This window comes from Caretta caretta, chromosome 7 (assembly GCF_965140235.1).
Source record: "Caretta caretta isolate rCarCar2 chromosome 7, rCarCar1.hap1, whole genome shotgun sequence".
In the NCBI taxonomy this organism is placed as follows: Eukaryota; Metazoa; Chordata; order Testudines; family Cheloniidae; genus Caretta; species Caretta caretta.
In genome coordinates this window covers 123,928,531-123,948,365 of record NC_134212.1, presented here as the reverse complement: position 1 = coordinate 123,948,365, position 19,835 = coordinate 123,928,531, and the positions used below count along the sequence as shown (strand labels likewise).

General features: G+C 47.3%; 1 protein-coding gene across 1 annotated transcript in view; it reads right to left on the bottom strand.

The window, feature by feature from the left end:
- Positions 1-3,944: 3,944 nt before the first annotated feature.
- BTRC (beta-transducin repeat containing E3 ubiquitin protein ligase) overlaps positions 3,945-19,835 on the bottom strand; it is a 176,696-nt gene continuing 160,805 nt past the window's right edge. The window contains 4 exon segments of the mRNA XM_048859264.2: positions 3,945-10,406; positions 11,448-11,639; positions 16,645-16,723; positions 18,560-18,670. Coding sequence (XP_048715221.1) covers positions 11,478-11,639; positions 16,645-16,723; positions 18,560-18,670 — 352 coding nt within the window. The 3' untranslated portion in view covers positions 3,945-10,406; positions 11,448-11,477.

Genomic DNA, 19,835 nt, shown 5'->3' with positions numbered 1-19,835 from the left:
CTCTGATTACATTCTCCCTCCCAGCAAGGCTGGTAATTGTTCCCAACCTTATGAAACTGGCCCTTTTAAAGCACCACAGATTTATTGGCTGTTCTCCTATAACCACCTTAAATTCTCTGGATTGCTAAGAAGTCAAAGCGTTTCCGTTCTCCTTAAAAGGAGTCAGGTGTTGTAAGGGCAGAAAAACACTCATCTGCCACCGGTATCTGCTTCAACACAATCCCCGCTCGCATGCTTGGAACGCCACTTGCATATTAGATTACACTATCCCGGAGCCTGTCCTTCACTCATTTGTCAGGGAGGCTCGTGATTGCAGACATGCGGCTGGTGCTCTCAGTGTAGGATCTCTGCTCCAAAGCCCCGCAGCTGCTCTTGCCAAGCAGAGAGGGGAGAAGAGCAGCCTCCTCGCTGGTTACTTTGATGGGCAGAGAGAAGTTACACAAGCAGAGGGCTATTTTCTTCAAACCATCTCACCCCTCCACCAACTCAGGGACTCTCCTAGGGCATGCGGTGTTGCTGGTGTGACAGGGGGCCAGGAACACTTAGATTTGCGGGTCCTGGAAGCAAGAGATGCTGTTTGAGTCTTTCTATTAGAAAGACACTTCCCCAGGAATCGGCTCCTGGCGATGCTTTTGCAGTTATTAACCCATAAAGGCAACATTCCCACGAAACTCGTCTGCATCTTCCATCCAGAAGGACCCTGAAGCACTTAAGTTCTCTCTACATAGGGATAGTTTAATCCAAAACTGAAGTGTAGCCACCTCTAGGGTGGAATAAGGAACCTGGTTCAACAGTGGACCCAAACACTGCACAACCAGTTCGGGAAGAAACGGGGAACATTGTACCCAACTGAGATGGCAATGGGATTCTGCTGCAGGTACCTAAGCTGGCAATCTTTTGCAAAAAGGGCTATGAAAACCTTACTGACTGAGCAGATGGGACCTTTGAGCAACCCAGAGACCAGGCTGTCAGACGACGAGTATTCAGGGCTGGCTGAAGGCCCTGACCTTACGGCTGCGGTGAGAAATCCAGGCTCAGGAGGAAAAAACCCAGGGCTTGCCCTTGGATAGGACTAACATAACTGAGAGTCACACCTCAGAGCCCATGCAGGGACAGCCAGAATCACTCGGCCTTTCTCGCTGAATCCTCAGTGGGGACGAGAGACATGCATTCTCTGCCCCAGTGTAACCAACTTGTTTGGCACCACACTGGGACGCCGGAGCAGAATTGTGGATGCTTTGCAGAGATCCTCATCCGGCTGGCCCTATGTGGCAGAAAATGAATTAGTCTCAAGATCCCTGGAAGCCACTTGTGTTCACCTGACCTTGTAGTTATCTGCTGGGCCGATTCTTTCCTCCAGCCAAAGAGCAAGTTGAAGGCATTACCCCACCACGGTCGCACCAACCCCACTGACATCTCCCGTGGACACACCTCCAGGCCTTGTGCTACTTAAGTCCTTTCCCAGGGTTGTAATTTCACAACCCTGACAGCCAAGTCAACACAAGTCTCACCATATTGCCACTGAAGTGTTTATTGTTGCATGTATTATTTGTGTCACGGTAGCAGTTAGAAGCCCCAACCAAGACTGGGGGCCCATTGCTCTGGGCATTGCACATAACCATAGCATGAACTTTACAGTCTAAATACACAAAACAGCCAAAAGGTGAGAGGGGAAACTGAGGCATGGGGGGGCGGGACTAGCCCATGGTTACAAAGCAGAGCAGAAAACAGAACCATGGATTCCTAGACATCACACTGCTTTTTCAACAAACAGCTGTTTCCCCAACCCACTTCAAACTGACATGAATTACAGCACCATTCACATCACTGATCAATTTATTTCTAACAACTTTCTTGTGGGAGTCACACTTATTTATATAGCAGGTCTGAATCTGGCCAATTTCCCCTTCCCCAAGAACTACCCCACATGCTGGTTTTCAGAGACAATTAACACGCAAATTTGAAATAATTTTTAGTGATAAGGACACCAAATTATGTTAATTTGAAGCCAGGGTAAATTTTACTTTATTCTTATTCTTTTGAACTGGAAATAAGACACATTTTTAGCAGTGAGGGTCATTAACCACTGGAACGTACCACAGGTTGTGGTGGACTCTACATCACTAGAAATCTTTAAAATTGAGATTTTCTTTCTAGAAGACATGATCTAGCACAAGTTTCCGGGCTTGATGCAGGAATTTCTGGTGAAATTTTCTGTCCTGTGTTATGTAGGTGGTCAGACCACATGGTAACAATGGTGCCTGCTGGCCTTAAAAAAAAAAAAAAAGAAAAAATCAAACCCCCCCAGTTTGATCATTTCCCTCCAAAACAGAACAAAACTACTCCGGTCTACCCATTTTCAAGCCAAAAAGATTTATTAAAATTATACAGATGAGAAGAAGGGATGAAAACACAGCTTGTAATATAGGATCTTAACTCTGGAATTGCTAGGAGTTTGCTCCAGAGTGAGAACTTGTTGCAATTTGGCCTGGCTTGATATTTGGTGGTTGGTGCTGGGTGATAGTATGCACACAGATGTGAAAAGAAAAGGAGGACTTGTGGCACCTTAGAGACTAACAAATTTATTTGAGCATAAGCTTTTGTGAGCTACAGCTCACTTCTGAATGCATCTCATGAAGTGAGCTGTAGCTCACGAAAGCTTATGCTCAAATAAATTGGTTAGTCTCTAAGGTGCCACAAGTCCTCCTTTTCCTTTTGCGGATACAGACTAACACGGCTGCTACTCTGAAACCTGACATAGATGTGAAACATGCAGGGCTGGCAATCAGTGGGAAAATGTGCTGGACCCCTATAGAACCTTTGAAAGAAAGAAGGGGTAGTGTAGTAACTAGAAGAGCATTGATTCTTTGCATGCCAGGGTGGCAGGTACACTGCCAACCCGCATTCAGAGTGGCAGAGTGATTGGAAGTCGTTTAAACAGACGACAGTAGTTTCCTCTTCCAAACCTGATATTGTAAGTGAAAGATCAGAAAAAATATGAAGGGTTAAAATGGTGTAAGTCTACCCTCCCCACCCCCCAAAATAAATAAAATAAAATAAAGAACCACTGGGAATTCTGTCACAAAGACAGAAGGGGATTGAAATTGACAGGATTCCTGCTCCCAGCACTTCAGAAAGCAGGAGTCTTAGCAATTTCAAATCCCCTGCTGGCTCCCAAGAATGGAGGCGGGCGGGAGATGGATAGCAAGGAGTGCAGTGTGTGTTTCTTTTCTCACCACCCTAGGAGCTAGGGTCTTAAAACCCATGTAGCCTTTGTTTTAAAAGGGGCTGCTACGTAAAACAGAGATACAAGGCCACTATCAAAGGGACATGTAAAAAAGAAAGGTATTTTCAGGGGGAGGGTGTGAAAGTCAAATTTTAGGCCAGTTATAATGACAACAGCATCCTAACCACTGTATCCTACCTTGGTGCTGCGATGTGTCAATTACTCACTCATTATTGAACAGCTGGATTCTGATTAGCTTATAAAAGAAATTTGTGCTTTTCCAACCAGGATCTTGCAAGATTATCTAGAAAAGCACGAATTTTTTATAGTTTGCCCCCACTCTGGTTCCCTCTTTTAAATGGATAGGATGGGTGTCAGCTCTCATGCATTCATTCTCTGACTTGCAGGATGGACTGGTGTGCCCAGCCAGGGGCCATCACCCATGAATGGGCAGTTTGTTAATTAAAAAGTATGCTGTGGTTTTACAAATATGCAGTTTTCTGACTGGCAGAGCAGACTTTTAAGCTTCATTCATCAATGAATGACAACTGGCTGCTGAGTAACTAGCTAACCACAGGTTTTGTGTGCTACATAAGAGGCCATATTTATCCTGACTGCAGGGCAACACGGGAAAGGACAGTTACTTACCTTACAGTAACTGTGGTTTGAGATGTTTTGTTCATCAGCAGAACATAAGAGGGACTCACATGGACAAAGATTCAAAGAAGAACTGAGACTTTTTGTATTTAGGGTTACATCCTCCATACCAGAAATAAAACAACAGATTCACAGCTTAATATTACACTTGTATTTAACTTATTTTCTGAACAGTTAAAATAATAAAAAACCCACACGGTTACCATGATCCTAGTTCAAGTGAACATTAGTACATTACCTACACGTCACGGTAACATAATCACAAAATTCAAAGCACTCATTACTTAAGAATCTAGAGAACAAATATAGCAGAGTAACAAACAGAAAACTCTGAAGAGACCATGTTCTTTCTACCCCTTCCACTTTCACGCCCACCTCCATCTGAGCCGTTTAAAAGTGATGCAGCACAGGCTGGACAATTGGGTGCTCAGGGGTATTAAACAGCTACACTGTAAAAGTAATTACAAGTTACTGGATCAATTACCTTTTGTCGGTTACCAGTGACTTTTGCATCATGACTATGGATGGAATTAGCAGCCCAGCGTCTCATGTCGGAACACCAAGGAAAGGAGCTGAAAGTGGGGTTACACTCAGAGGTGACAACATAGAGTTCCACATTGGTTGTCTCAATTAGTTTCACAGCAGGACAAATCCTTTTTACCAGCCAGCTCACTAGCACGGACATCAACTTGGGACCTGACAACAGAGGTGGGTCACCCTCTTCCAGGAGTAATGATTCAGCAAGTAGAACTTTACTAATAATTAGCTCTGCACTGCTAACAGGATCAACACATTTTACCAGTGAAGTCAGCAACTAGGATTCAAAGACATGCAGGCAGCAGTCATGTTGAGTAAGGAGGACCAAATTTTACCAAGTCACTCTTCTGGCCATAATAATTTAGGAGTCACTTGAAAACTTCTCAGGGTGGCCCATTGCTAAAATGTAACCAGTAGCCAGGGGCAGTATTGTAAGGGGCCTGCGGTGAGCAATGCATCCCTAAGGTTACATCCACGGAGCCGCTGGGAGTTCTAATTCCCAGCTTGGGTAGATGGATACACTAGCTCTGCTCGAGTTTGTACCTAAAAGTGGCAGCCTGGCTGCAGCAGCATGGGAGGTGGCTCGGGCTAGCTGTGCGGGACCGTACCCAGGGGGGTCTGCTCAGGCATGGCTGGAGTGCGTGTGTCCCCCTCAAGCTGAGAATTAAACCTGTCAGCGGGTGTGCACACACACGGGGCTTGTCTACACTTGGAGCGGTGCAGCTACTAGGCAGCCCCCACCAGCGTAGGGACTCCACCCCCCAAGAGACAGCAGCTAGGGCAATGGGAGAAGCCCTCCCACCAACATAGTGAGGTGGGTATAATGTCGTCGCTTGGGGGGTGGGTTTCCCACACTCCTGAGTGACGTCGTTACACCAGTGTAAGCTGGTAGGGCAGACCAAGTGTCACTAATGTTATGGACGTGTGTTGAACAGAACTGTAACAGCACGAGCAAATGGGGACTGAAATCTAGCTGCGTGGAAGGGTGCTCCTGGTCCTAGGCAGACAGAGGAGCTAGCCACCAGGCTGTTTGGCAGGGCACCTAGAGGATGATTTAAAAGGTAGCAAGTGGGTAGATTCCTGAGCCAGATTAGGTATCACACGGTATGACAGGGTGCCCAACCTCGGACCAACTGAGGGCTGAGTTGGGAACCTGCCAGCAGCAGCCGAAAGACCAAACCTTACGTGAAAAAAGCCTCAGAATGCAGCTGGCAGTATCTTCAGCAAAGAGGTGCAGCTGTCAGAGCTTACAAGTCCCAGCAGGCCATCTTCCATCTCAACCCAAGTGCTGGAGGCTTGGCTCAAGACGGAGCATTGCATGCTGGGACCTGTAGTCTCCCTGAGCAGCACTCCTCCATAGTGAGGGTAGGGTGACCGTGGACCACATGGACGAAAACCAGCAGGCAGTCACAGGAGAGATTTCACATGCAGGCCCTGCCTCTGAAGGTGCAGCTGGGGTCACCTGAAGTTACCCTCTCTCTGCAAATCTTGTTGCTTGTGGTGAGGTGGGAGTAACAACAAGGCAAAGCTCAGCAAGATAAACGCATCCTGCATGCCGCAAGAGGCCCCTGGTAAAGTTCTCTTTGGCCGTTGGTATTCCCAATGACTGTATTTCAGATTGTCCTCCCGACCCCGAAAGGGTACAAAAAAAGGGGAGTCAACCAATCCGGCAATTCTAGGAAGCAGTTGTTTCTGACAAGGCTTTTTTACCCTCTCCTACACAGAAGAATCTCCTTCCTTCTAAACCAGCTGCACACTGTAGAGCAGTGCACAATCTAGACCAGGGCCATGACATCTGTTCAGTGTAGTCCCCACCTTCGCAGAGGGGCCTCTCTCCCCTCCCCTTTCCAATCCCCTGGGCTGCTTCCCTTCCCTTCCCTTCCCCTCCCCTCCCCTCCTGCAGGGGAGAGCTCATTTGCAAAAGAGCCATATCCCTGCAGCAGCCAAGCTGGCTCCTCTGCTCCATTATCAGCTGCTGAGGAGGAGGGGCAGCTAAGCATCATCCCCCCAAATGCTCCATGGACCAGTTCAGGAATCCCGGGTCACAAAAGCAGACCTAAAAGGGAGCTGAAGGAAATCAACGGACACTTGAGTGACAGGCCCAATCCTGACAGGTGCTGAACACCCACAACTCCCAACCGGACTTCGGGGTGATGAGAGTCTCAGCATCAGGCCCAATGTTCTGTTCAGACAGTGCGGGGAGGAGAAAGAGGAAAAATATGCACCATACTCTCCAGCTTTTGAGTGTACAGGGATTAAAATACAGACTGAAGGATCCTTTCAATGCAGGGACAGGTGGATGGGAAGGGGAAGCACGGCGGGCCACATCGTCTTCCAGTTCAGAAACAAGTTTAAAGTATTTTGATGTTCACAATGATCAGACCTCAACTTTCACCACCTGAAACCCTCAGTTCCAACAGCATGTGTCCATCCCTGGAAGTTAACAGGGAGCAGAGAAACAGCTGCAAAGGTTCTCGGGGTTTGCATAGGTTGACATGAGCAGCTTTCCTCCTGGGATCAGAAACACGCGGGTTTGCAGCAAGACTCCCTCCTGGCCTCTAGCTGCCCTGGAGTTGCAAACTGGCGTTGGTGACACTGTAATGGATTGTCTTGCTCTTACGTCCCACCTCGTTTCCAGTCCCCAAGTCCAAAAGGCAAGACTCTCGTGGGAGAAGTGACAGTCCATGCAGCAGATGTATCTCATTTCAAATGGATGTGCAACACATGAAGTCCATGGACACCTCTAGCCCTTGCTTCTAGCTCCTTTCAGCAGGCTAATTTCATTTTTCTTTTCTTTTTAAATGCTGCATTTACTCCAGCCCTGTTGGGGATTACGCAGCCAATTCACATTGAAATCTTCACACACAGATCCTTAGTGGAGAAGGTAGAAAGCCACCTTGGTCTTGACATGAAGGTCTAATAACCACATTATTCCTCCTATGCTGAACAGCAGATGACCCCAAGGCTGGGAGCTGTGGCAGATTTGAGTTTCTTAGATCAGTTTCCTTCTTAGACATCAGAAGGAACTTGGGATTGGGGTAGGATTCTCCATTGAGCTATTCTGTATTTAAGTACCCAGACATAGTCCCTCCTGAAGAGTCAACCACCACTCTACTATACACCATACAAAAAAAATAAAAAATAAAAAAATAAAAAAAAACCCAACAGTGCTTAGAAGTTTCAAAATAGCAGCATGGAACAGCAGGGCTAGGACAACCAATGATGATTTGCAACAGTGTTGTCTCCATGTTTGGCCAGTAAGCATTCTGCATCTCCCGAAGTCCTCATAACTAGCAAAACAAACTCCACACTAGCAGGCACCGCCCCCAAGGACAGTGATAAAACAGTGAGAACATCTCTAGTATCCAAGGCGAAGAGTCATGATCGTCTAGCACAGCCTGTAGCCGAAAAGCGACAAGACAAATGGAGGAAAGAAAAGCTGTTGAGTCTGCAGCCAGCTCCATATATATGTCCACTCTCACACAGCCACACTGCAGTTTTGTAACAACTACACCAAAAGGAGCTGTGTTCAAACAACATTAAGGATGAGACTTGGAACTCCACTTCAGCCGGAGCAATTCAGAGCGAAAAAAATGATCCACCCGTCTCTGCCCATGCTTTGGGGATCCAGCATGTCTGATCACCCAGTGACCTCGGCAATAGTTCAGCCTAGTATTAAGGATAAGCCTTTGGTCTTGACTCAGCATTTCTTTGCCTCTGCCCGTCTGAGTCAGACCATGAATGTTATCTGAACGGAGTTAGTTTATTTTGCTCTTTTTACAATAGTAATTTAAACAAATAGAAAGTCAGAGGCATGTCAATGACCAGCTCTGACTAAGAGGCTCTTTAGAGTCGCTCTGGGTCCTAGGCCCTCCTGAAGACATACGAGAGCTGGGTGTTTCTTTTTGCACTGATTCTCACGCTCCTTTGGAGCTGTTCTGAGTACTCTGAGCTCTACCAGCTCTTCCAACGTCTCCACTGCCTTCCCATCTGCTAGCTCCTCAAGTCACCGAGAGCGAGTCTCGTATATTGGGCTAGTCACTTGCAAAAACGTCGCTGGTGGAAAAAGGACAGCAAAGCTAGTTAGAGTGATGCAATCGTGACCACCGGCAGAACAAGGCTGGCGAGAATGTACCAGTCAAATCTCCCATCTGCCAAGTTCCAACCTTAGAGCTGAGGAGATAAAGGGTTCTAGTTTCCCAGTGCAGGACAGGACAAACTCCCAGTGAAGGCAATGGGTGTCGTTCAAGACCTGCAGTGGGAGAACTGGGCCTAAGGTTTGTACCAGAAATTTTGACAGACCCTCAACTGAGGTTGGAATGACTGGAGAGTATTTCATTTAACCCTTCCTCTTCCAAAAGCAAGGCCTTTCGGATTGCTGTTCCTGCTGCAGTGGGGAAGCCAGCGCCTGCGGGGTCCCCCACTGGCCCTTCTGGTCTAGCTGACTGGCTGAGACGTGGAGAATTGCTCCTCGTGTTCTGCCTGCCAGCGGGATGCTCTCCATTCTGAGCCACAGTAGTTCTCAAAGGTCTCAGCTAGCATGTGAAGAGTCAGGGTGATTATCAGACATGGGTTAATTATCGTCCTGTTCCTAAACTGTAGTGCAGAGAAGGCTGGGGCTCAGGAAGGTCACAAGGCTCATCTCCCTCGCCCGCAGTGGGGACTGGCAGCGCCAGCCCCCAGAATTACTGCAGAGCTGACCTAGAGGTACAGCCAGCTGGCCAAGATAGACCATCCCACTGGTTAAACCAATGAGAAAACACGCATGCCTGTCCCAGCCAACTGGCTGTATCTGCCCTATCAGCCACAGGACCCAACCCGGCCATGCCCTCCTGGGTCACAGTACACCATGCTGGCCACTGCCAGAGACAGGATGTTGGGTTACTTGGGCCACTCATCTGACTCACTACAGCAGCTCTTATATTCTTATTTAGGGATGTGGTCAGCCACAAAAGCCCCCCAAAGCTGGGCTAACAAGGTCCTCTGCGGCTCCCTCTTCCACCCTCTGGCGGTGGCATCTCCTGGGGGAGGAGGAAAGAGGGAGCCAGAGTCTTCTCCTCACCCCAGCCTCACGTTTCTATCTGATCAGAAGTAGAAATCGTAAACCATTAACAAAATCCGCACGGCCTTCGGGGCCAGTAGCAGGAGAAACAGACCCCTGCCCTGGGTACAGAGAATGTCTTTGACAGTGAAATACTGCCTCCTGCCCTCCTGGAACTGATTCCCACCCCTAGGCAATATGGGACTTGGGCAGAAGCCAGTTTAGCCTTTTGTGGACTGGCACTGCCCAGACTGGCAGCCCAATGACTGTGGAGGGAAATTGCAATACACATCCAGCCTCTAAAGAGTTAGAGGGACAAGCAAGAGATGAAAGCAAGAGGCGGATTTGGCTCCAAACTGTCAGCTTCAGATGCCGAATAGCTCCACAAGCCCCACTTTCCGGACAGAACGCCCAAGGCAGCAGGGGCTCTCACCTCCTCTCCAACACGGCGTTTGTTGCTTTTCAGAGTCAGCAGTTACATGGTCTTACAAAAGCCCAGCAATGATGTTGTTTAATATTCTAAGCAGCAGCCCCTTCCCCCCCCTCGGAAGTGACTCTCAGCAGGATGCACAGTGGCAATGAGTCTTCTGTTTAACACCAAAGCAACAAATTCTGGCAACACGTTAAATATATTTATAGGACATCTGTGACTGGGGCAAGAGGGAAAAACAGGGGAGTGAGGACGGGAGTGGCTAGGCAGAGGGGAAAAGGAAGAGGGCTGGTTTAAAAACGTTAATCGTTCATGAAAGACCAAAGACATCTTCTGATATAGCAGCACTTCAGCAGTCAGCTGCGCTGAGCAGACCCTGTCGGAGATCAACCGCAGGCCAACTTTGTTCTAGAAATGAATCTGAGCGCCTCTCTCTTCCGCAAGGATTGGTTACGTGGATAGTTCTTTTGTCCCGGCATTGGCAGATAATTTAAATACTGCAGCTTAAACGAGTTCTGAAAAAAAAGGAACAAGAAGAGCCCTTTTTTGCACCAAACTCATCCTTTTAAGGAACACCTCTCTCATTTCCCGTGTATTCTGAGGAGGTGGCTGGTGCTGGGTTGAGAGCTCTGGAGAGTCCAGGTGTATTTACACACTGAACAGGGGGCGCACAGTGCAGGTGTTGACACCAACTGCTGCTCCCACGCCCTGTCACAGAGAACCTGCCTCACCCCCGCCAGTGAAACTAAACTGCCACCCAGGGCGCAAAGGCAAGGATGGCAGATACGCTAACCACAGGGTACAACCCAAGCCCATCCTAAGCAGCACCCTCCATAATACCCCACACACCTCCAAGTCAAATCCAGCTTGATGATTAATCTGGTCATCCATTAAGATCCCCCATAACAGCCTAGAAGTGGTAACTCTCCTTGCTGGGATAAAAGCTAGAGGGTTAACACTACACACACACAGGCAAAGCTTGGTCTTAGCAGCCTACAACTCATGCGGCTAGGGCGTTGGGCCTTATGAATAGATAATACTATACATCAGCAAATTTCCATTTAATCAGGCTGGACTCGCTCGTCTGCACCTCCTCCACTGGCCAAATCCATTATCCTGCATTCCCCAACTTTGGGAGAACGGAGCCGTCACTACCTAGGAGGAAGTGCAATTGCCATGATTTGGCAGAACCTTCTAGCTTGGTGACAACTGCCCAGTATCAAACCACCTGCACCCCCATGTTAAGCAGCAGCTCCTCCATTCACTCTGAAGAACCTCCCCCCGCCCCCCTCTTCCTGGCTGGGTGGCAACAACTGCTGATTTAATTGTTGAGGGGAAGCTGTGCCAAAAGGGGAACTGGGTATAAGGACTGCAGGTGCCACATGCCAGGAACCCTTCAACAACTCCTGCTCGAAGGTACCAAAAGGTTCTCTGCCTCCTGGAGGGATAACTACCACCAGCCAAGATGGGAGATACTGACCACCCAAACAAATCATTCCAGCTCAACGTTTGCCTCTTCTCCCCAGTGCCCACATGCCCTTGTGCCCCGTTTTTACCTGTGCGCGTGAGGTACAGTGTAGTGTTATTTATCTGGAGATGTAAGTGTATGTTCTGGATGGGGAGCGGGTCGATTCTGCTTGGGCAGCTGGGTCATTCAGGAAGTCCCACATGAGGATTGTGTCATCGTGCGAGCTGCTGATGATCTGGAATTCGTCGAACTGGAGTCGAAAGACTCTCCCAGAATGCTCCTAACCGGGAGGGTCAGAGAGACAGCAGGGATTACTTTACAGACTGCCTGGCTGCTGGGAATGCATGGTGAACATTAATAATTGATTCAGTTTTTGGTCAGTAAACCCTATATGGCTACTGTGTGCCATTATCTCTGTGGTACAAGCTAGTTGCGTAAAAGTACATCTGCCATATTTGGAACCTGGCCCTTCAGCAGGGAACACACACAAGAGCAGACACCTGCATGGAGACATTGCTCCCTGAGCCCCATGCCCTTAAACCGAGCACTCCTCATAGGACAGCTCTTCTCCAGAGCGGCTAGGTGTGGCTGACAGAGCGATAGCCTCATACCTCCTATTATGCAGCTCAGCACTGCCTCCATAGCATTTCCACCAGCAGTGGGTTATAGGGGAACAGGGACAGTTTGGCAATTGACCAACCTGATTGCCTTCTATGATGAGATAGCTAGCTCTGTGGATACGGGGAAAGCGGTAGATGTGATATATCTTGACTTTAGCAAAGCTTTTGATACAGTCTCCCACAGTATTCTTGCCAGCAAGTTGAAGTATGGATTGGATGAATGGACTACAACGTGGATAGAAAGCTGGCTAGATCAGGGTTCAATGGGTAGTGATCAACGGCTTGATGTCTAGTTGATAGCCAGGATCAAGCAGAGTGCCCCAGGGATCGGTCCTGGGGACGGTTTTGTTCAACTTCTTCATTAATGATCTGGATGATGGGATGGACTGCACCCTCAGCAAGTTCGTGGATGACACTAAGCTGGGGGAGAGGTAGGTACGCTGGAGGGTAGGGATAGGTTCCGGGCTGACCTAGACAAATTGGAGGATTGGGCCAAAAGAAACTTGATGAGGTCCAACAGGGACAAGTGCAGAGTCCTGCACTTAGGACAGAAGAATCCCATGCACTGCTACAGACTAGGGACTGAGTGGCTAGGCAGCAGTTCTGCAGAAAAGGACCTGGGGATTACAGTGGATGAGAAGCTGGATATGAGTCAGCTGTGTGCCCTTGTTGCCAAAAAGGCTAACAGCATATTGGGCTGCATTAGTAGGAGCATTGCCAGCCGATCGAGGGAAGTGATTTTTCCCCTCTATTCAGCACTGGTGAGGTCACATCGGGAGTATTCTGTCCAGTTTTGCGCCCCCCACTACAGAAGGGATGTGGACAAATTGGAAAGAGTCCAGCAGAGGGCAACGAAAATGATTAGGGTGCTGGGGCACATGACTTATGAGGAGAGGCTGACGCAGAAGAGAAGAGTGAGGGGGGATTTGATAACAGCCTTCAACTACCTGAAGGGGGGTCCCCAAAGAGGATAGATCTAGGCTGTTCTCAGTGGTGGCAGATGACAGAACAAGAAGCAATGGTCTCAAGTTGCAGAGGGGGAGGTCTAGGTTGGATATTAGGAAAAACTATTTCACTAGGAGGGTAGTGAAGCACTGGAATGGGTTACCTAGGGAGGTGGTGGAATCTCCATCCTTAAAGGTTTTTAAGGCCTGGCTTGACAAAGCCCTGGCTGGGATGATTTAGTGGGTGCTGGTTCTGCTTTGAGCAGGGGTTGGACTAGATGACCTCCTGAGGTCTCTTCCAACCCTAATCTTCTATGATTCTATCTATGAATTGATCCTGAGTCTCCTGCTTGGCACTGTTGCTACTGCTGAAGGAGGAAACAGCTTAAAATGGAAGAGACAAAGGGGACCATTATAAAGTCAAAATGACATTGTAATGATTCCTCCTAAGCAGTTCTAAACGTAGCCGCAGGAAAGGCCCTTCTTTAGAGGCAGTTTGTATTCTTCTAGGAGGCTGAGTGGAAAGAGTATGGCAATCTATGCCAGATCCTGCACATTGTAAAGCACAACTCACTACACTTTCCTACATGTGCTGGCTAGCTGTTATTGGTGCTCCCTGCTGCAGGCGTGGGCAGCAGCTTCCCTGGTCAAAAGGGATTGCAATCAAAACCAGCGCAATGCCTCCTGACTTTAGTATCAGTACGTGGCTCCTTGTTATGCCTTCCACGCTGCCAGACGTGGTGTAAAGAAAACCAAATGTGATAAGATATTCTAACCACGACAGCTAGTTTTAAGATGGGTAAATCACAAAAAAATGAAAGGTCTCTCAAATATACTCATCAACAGAACAGTTGCCCACCGAACAAGAAGCTACTGTTTTGACAGAGCAGGACTCTGAAATGCAGCTCCTTTTTGAATGCAAGGAAAAAGGACCGTTTCATAGTTGTAAGGCAAGTTCTGTTTTGTTTTAAATAAGGTTTGTCTTACAAGTAGCATCCTTAGTTTTAAAATTCTAGTTAATTAAACAGACAGATACTCCAGGAGTCTGGCTTGGCATGTATTCAAATAGGAATGGTGTTTCGTGTGCCCAACAGACTAGAGCTCCTGCTGGGGAAAGTCACGACAATAGCAGGTGCCACAAGGAGACTGAAAGAGACAGGTACTTTGAAAGACTGCTTTGAAAATGAACTTTTCAATCAGTGTTTACTAAATGAAATCCCTCTACCTAAAGATCCTACGCACTGATCACTCTACTTGCCCTTTAAAATCACAGGGGCAGCTGGTGTGATGCACGCTTCCCATTGTAAGTTAAAGCCAAAAGAACCTGGCCTCCTTAGCTTGAAATGTAAAGCTGCGCCATACTTATTTCTCAGCTTGGGAAGCTGCTGTCAAGCTTATGAGGCTGTTGTTCCATCCAAAGGAGGGAAAAATGAAAGGAACTGGCACGCAGCGAGCATTTGTTATCTGCAGACTTTTCTCCTACTGCTTGAAAATTGAACACAAACAGCAGGAGGCTTGCAACGTTTATTGAGAGGTTTCATTTTGGAGGACAAGGGAAGAAAAAAGAGCATGAATAATCAGATACTAGGATGCTCTGCAGTTACAGGCATGAAAGACCCTAAAAGTAATGCTCCATGCCCTATCTTCTCCCCTTAGCTCGCTCACTCCTACAAACGGGGATTTCTAGGCATCCATTCACAGATTCCTACAATGTTTTCATCCCACAATTTCTGATTTATAATGCAATTATTCAGGATACCTGTATTTTTCACTGCCGGAAAATGCAAATGGAATTGCACTAGTTAAATTAAGCCTCCCAGGTTAGCAGAAAAACCACAGTGCCCAAGCAGGGTCTAAGATTGGAACAGGATCAACACTGTTAATGTATGGTTTCAGAGTAGCAGCCATGTTAGTCTGTATTCGCAAAAAGAAAAGGAGTACTTGTGGCACCTTAGAGACTAACAATTTTATTTGAGCATAAGCTTTTGTGAGCTACAGCTCACTTCATCGGATGCATACTGTATTTTCCACTGAATGCATCCGATGAAGTGAGCTGTAGCTCACGAAAGCTTATGCTCAAATAAAATTGTTAGTCTCTAAGGTGCCACAAGTCCTCCTTTTCTTTTTACTGTTAATGTATGGAAGTCTCAGACTCTCTGGGTCTGTATATTCACAGGCACAGGGCCGCTCCATGGTTTGCAGCTGATACATGACAAAGGGGTTTTTTGGGTACGAGCCATTGCACTATTTGCAGTTCTGCTGTGCTAACAAGTGGGGCTTCCAATGTATTGCTTGAAGACATGCCATTCAGCAACACACGGGAGATTCCTCTGAACACTAACTTCGAGAACTGGCGAGCTTCAATACGTGGAAGGTTTACAGCCAAGGAAATGGCCATAGAACCCCAGAAATATGACCAGGTTTGACATACACTAACGCCACTGAAGCCTGAGTGTTTCTCTCCCCAAAGCCAGTGCTTTAATGTCCTCTTCTCTGACTTTTCAAAGTGAACTGGATGCTGAATGCCACAGAAAAAGCACAGCAGTAGGCCAAGCTTCTTCTGGCCTCTTGCTAATATATCTCAACTCTGACCTAGAGGGATCACCCCTAAGACCTTGTCTGCACTGGCATTTTTCTTGAAAACCTTCCCCTATTGCTCTACAACTAGTGTGACTCTGCTGAAAGCAATAGCCAATGGCACTTTTACCATCATCATTTAGACCCACACTGAGCACCAGTGGGAGAAGAAAAATGCTAGTGTAGACGAGGCTGAAGGGTTCAGCGCCTGCGGCCCACTCTATCCGAGGCACCTCTGCTTAGATTTCCAAGAAGGGAGCCAATTAGTGCCAGTTGTGATGTTTTTGGTCCTGTGTCTAATAATCGATGCCAGCAACTCGGCCTCACAAGCAACCCTACAATAAACACAACCCAGCATGTGGGTGCTAAAGAGAAAATGTCACAAATAGATTTTAGTTATGAACTTAACATCAATTTTAAAAAGGGATGAAAGCACTTCTTTTAACTACCCCTTTTAACAACAATAGTCTGGCAACATTAAAAAACTGCCAGAGAGAAGAAAGAGGTCCAGGAAAAGTCCTGGTCACTCAGCAGCACATAGATTATGCAGGTTCCAGACTAGCAGCCGTGTTAGTCTGTATCCACAAAAAGAAAAGGAGGACTTGTGGCACCTTAGAGACTAACCAATTTATTTGAGCATAAGCTTTCGTGAGCTACAGCAAAGCTTATGCTCAAATAAATCTGTTAGTCTCTAATAGATTATGCAGACTCCATAGGTATGCTCAGAGGAGGGTATCATGCCCTTGAGGTCAGACCCTCAGCTGGTGCAAAGTATCACAGCTCCACTGACTTCCAATGTTTGAAGTGGTGACAGGGGTGTTCAGGAGCGGAACATTCTCCCTTGGGACTGGCACTGAGCTGATGCCCTGGTGTATCGTTAGGGGCTGCCGAAGAGGATTCCTTACTGTGTTAAAGGTCCCATGGCTCTTTTTGCAAGGCTCTGGTTTGAAAGTCTTTCTGGGTGAAAGATCCCATAATACCTTACATTCAGACACGTCTACAAGCCTGCCCTTTGGGGCCTATCATCATCTACTTCATCTGAAACTTGTCTACAACAGCTCAAGCTTTCATGGCGTAATACAGCTTTGACAAAGGCTGTCCGCCCCCACCTTGAAACCCCCCCCCCCCAACCAAAAGCTCTTACCACGAGGGTTCGCAGACAGAGGGTCCCAGCTGGAGCACGTGGGTCCAGAGCAGCCACAAGATCCCACACTTTAATTTTCCTGGAGAGGAAAGAGGGACAAGCACCAAAGCTTTGTTACAGAGAAAAGTTTAAATGGTTCATCAGCAATTAAAGTTAACAGCTTAGATAATACATCCGGCTCATGGAAACATACAGAAACCTTTTTGCTCTTGACACCTGGCTCTCACATGCTCTCTTGGGTAAAGCCTGCTGATCTTACAGGTGAAAGTATATGGTTACCATACAAATGAATTACATAAAAAAGCAGGTGACAGTAACTAATGTAGAAACCTGGGTGAAGGTTAATGTAGACACTTCCTCCTTAATGGCAAACAGGCCAAAGGCAATGAAACGGAGTGATCACAGCTGTGAGAATGCATTTGGGTTTATACTCAGATAATGTGACACATTATATAAAGCCTCTTGCTGGACAAGAAGAAAAGCGTGTCTAAGTCTCCACAGTGTGGATTCATCCCCTCCTTCAACTGGTACAAGCGCGTCCCTTCCTCCTAGAATGTAGGCAGGCAGGCAGGCAGGCTAGGATTGCTCTACCAGGGCAAACTACTGCCATGGGCAGCCACAGGCAGGTTCCACAAGAACCACGAGAGCTCAAGCATTTCAGAAAACAGGACACATTCAGTGGGGAGGAAAAGGTGCATCTCCATTGCTCCACAGCCCAGGCATGCCACTGCACTGGTATCCAGCTTGCTAGAGGTTTGGGGTTTAGCTATAAAGCTGGGGTGATGACACCCATGTCTTAGCATTAGACTGCACCAGATCGTAATGTGGGATTTATTACAGAAAATCAAACAGGGCTGGGCTGGAGATTTCCCTCACCCTTAAGCCGTACGGTCACCCCTAGAGTTCAGTCACATGCCCTCCTCCCTTGTACAATGTAGTGACTATCTTGTAGTATGAAGGGTGCTAACAACAGGATGGGGAGAATGAAGTGTGGGAACCCACGCACCCTCATTTAAACCAGTCTGCAGGTGTAGGGCTGGAAGAGAGTGGGATTCTATACACTAGTAGAGGGACTCCCTGCCCAGGAGCAAGAAGCTGACTTGCTAGCACAGGGGACATGCTATCCAAATTAGTTACACAAGACCCCAGTGTAGCTCAGAGTTATTCAAGCCTGGAAAAGGAAAGTCAGCTCTTCCCCAAGGGAGCCTGGACACCAGCAATGTACCAGGAAGCTAGCCCACCATAGCATATACAACCTCCGGAGTGAAGTAAGCCTCTTCCTCGTGCCACGGAAATCTGGCTAGCTGCAGTGGAGAGTGCTGGAAAAGGACCCTGCTCTTTGGAGTCCCTTTCACAGCGCAAGCAGCAATGCTTGGTTAAGCACATTGCCCTAGATTATCGACAGGAGTTTCCAGACCAGGACACTCACTGTGTGCTTTTCAGTCCGCCTGTTGTACTTTGTTGCCTTCTCTGACTGGCTGTGTGTCTGCTCGTTCACTTCTCTATACTACTCAGTTATGTGGGGGAAGGGAGTAGGTAGATGTGCACGCACACTTATGTGGAACAAAACAAACAGCAGGAATTGTGGGAGCTGTAGGAAAAGCAGCTGCTAGACAAGAGACACTGACCTTATGGACTCAGTGCTCTGATCTACTACATTCCTGGGCAGAGAACTAGCTGATCTGGTTGTCAGTGATTTAAGCATGAGGAGTTCTGCATGGATCTGCCATGTGAAACTGCTGGAGAACACACACCACAGAAGACCCGATCCAGAAAAGGGAAAGGCCAGGTGAACATAACACACTTCTCATATATTGGCCATAAATGTGAGAATAGCACAACTGACAACAGGTCTAATTTTTTTGAGGGGGAGGAAGAGGGATACTAGGTGTCTGAACCTCGTTAACCATCTCACCCATCATACGCCCCACTGACTATCCTCTTGTTATCGAAGCGTATGCATCTCACCAACTCCTCATGGCCTTCCAGTACTCGTAAACACGCTCCACACTCGATATCCCACAACCTGGAAGAGATTAGGAAGAAGAGGAGAGAAAGTCTGAAAATCCCTTACTGCAATGAAATATTTGGTTTCAGATTATAATTGGTCAACGGGTTCTCTGGAAATAAAGATCCTGATGGCGCAAATGTGGAAGGTATTGAATTCATCACCCCACAACCCCACCACTTTTTTCCTGCAGCTCAGCTGGAGCATATTTTTCAAAGAAAACCCTGTTACGTTACATTCAGGTTCTAGTGGGCACGAGGTCAAGTGACTTGACACATGGCAAACCAGTGACTCTGAATAGTCGGCCCTGGCTCCTAACCTGTGCAATCTCCTTGCTGTTCTGGGGGAGGACGCGCAGCAGCACTGCTCCAAAGCGCCTCCCTGCCCCGGAAGCAGCTGCCGCCTGAGAAGGGCTCAGCTTGGTGGGATGTTTTACACAGAGGCAGAGGTGTAGCCTTAGTGCATAGGGGTGCTGGGGGAATGATTCACGTTTTAAGGCCAGAGAGGCCAACAGATCATCAAGCCTGAACTCCTGTATTACACAGGCCAGAGAATTTCACCCAGTTACCCTGTATTGAGGATAATAACTTGTTTTTGACTAAAGCAAGTTCCAAAAAGGCATCCAAGTCTGGATTTGAAGCCATCAAGAGATGGAGAATCCACAGCTTCCTTTGGAAGCTTGTCCCAATGGTTAATCACGGTTAAACACTGGTGTCTTATTTTTAATTGGAATTTTTCAGGCTTGAACTTCCAGCAATTGGTTCTGGTTATGCCTTTCAGTACTAAAGAAAGAGTCCTTTAATATCCATTATTTTCTCCCTGTGAAGGGACTCCTACACCATGATCAAGTCACCACTTGATCTTTCTTCTCTTTTCTCTACTGATAGTTTATATTTGGAACAATGAAACACCCTGGCCTCAATGGCTCCCTGTATTGAGTTTTTGGGTTTAAATGCCTTGAAACATGATGGGCCCATTCCTCAGCTGGAAAATTTGACTTGCATCAGTTGAAGAACTGACCTGAAATCCCACCCAAATAATTTTCAGACAGACTATATCTCTAAGGAAGACAAACTTTAATTTCCTACTCTTTTGTACACTCTATATTTACAGAATTGGAAAATCTTTTAAAACACTCCCTTCTGAAAAAAAATTCTTAGGGAGTCTAAAGGTTTTCAGCCTC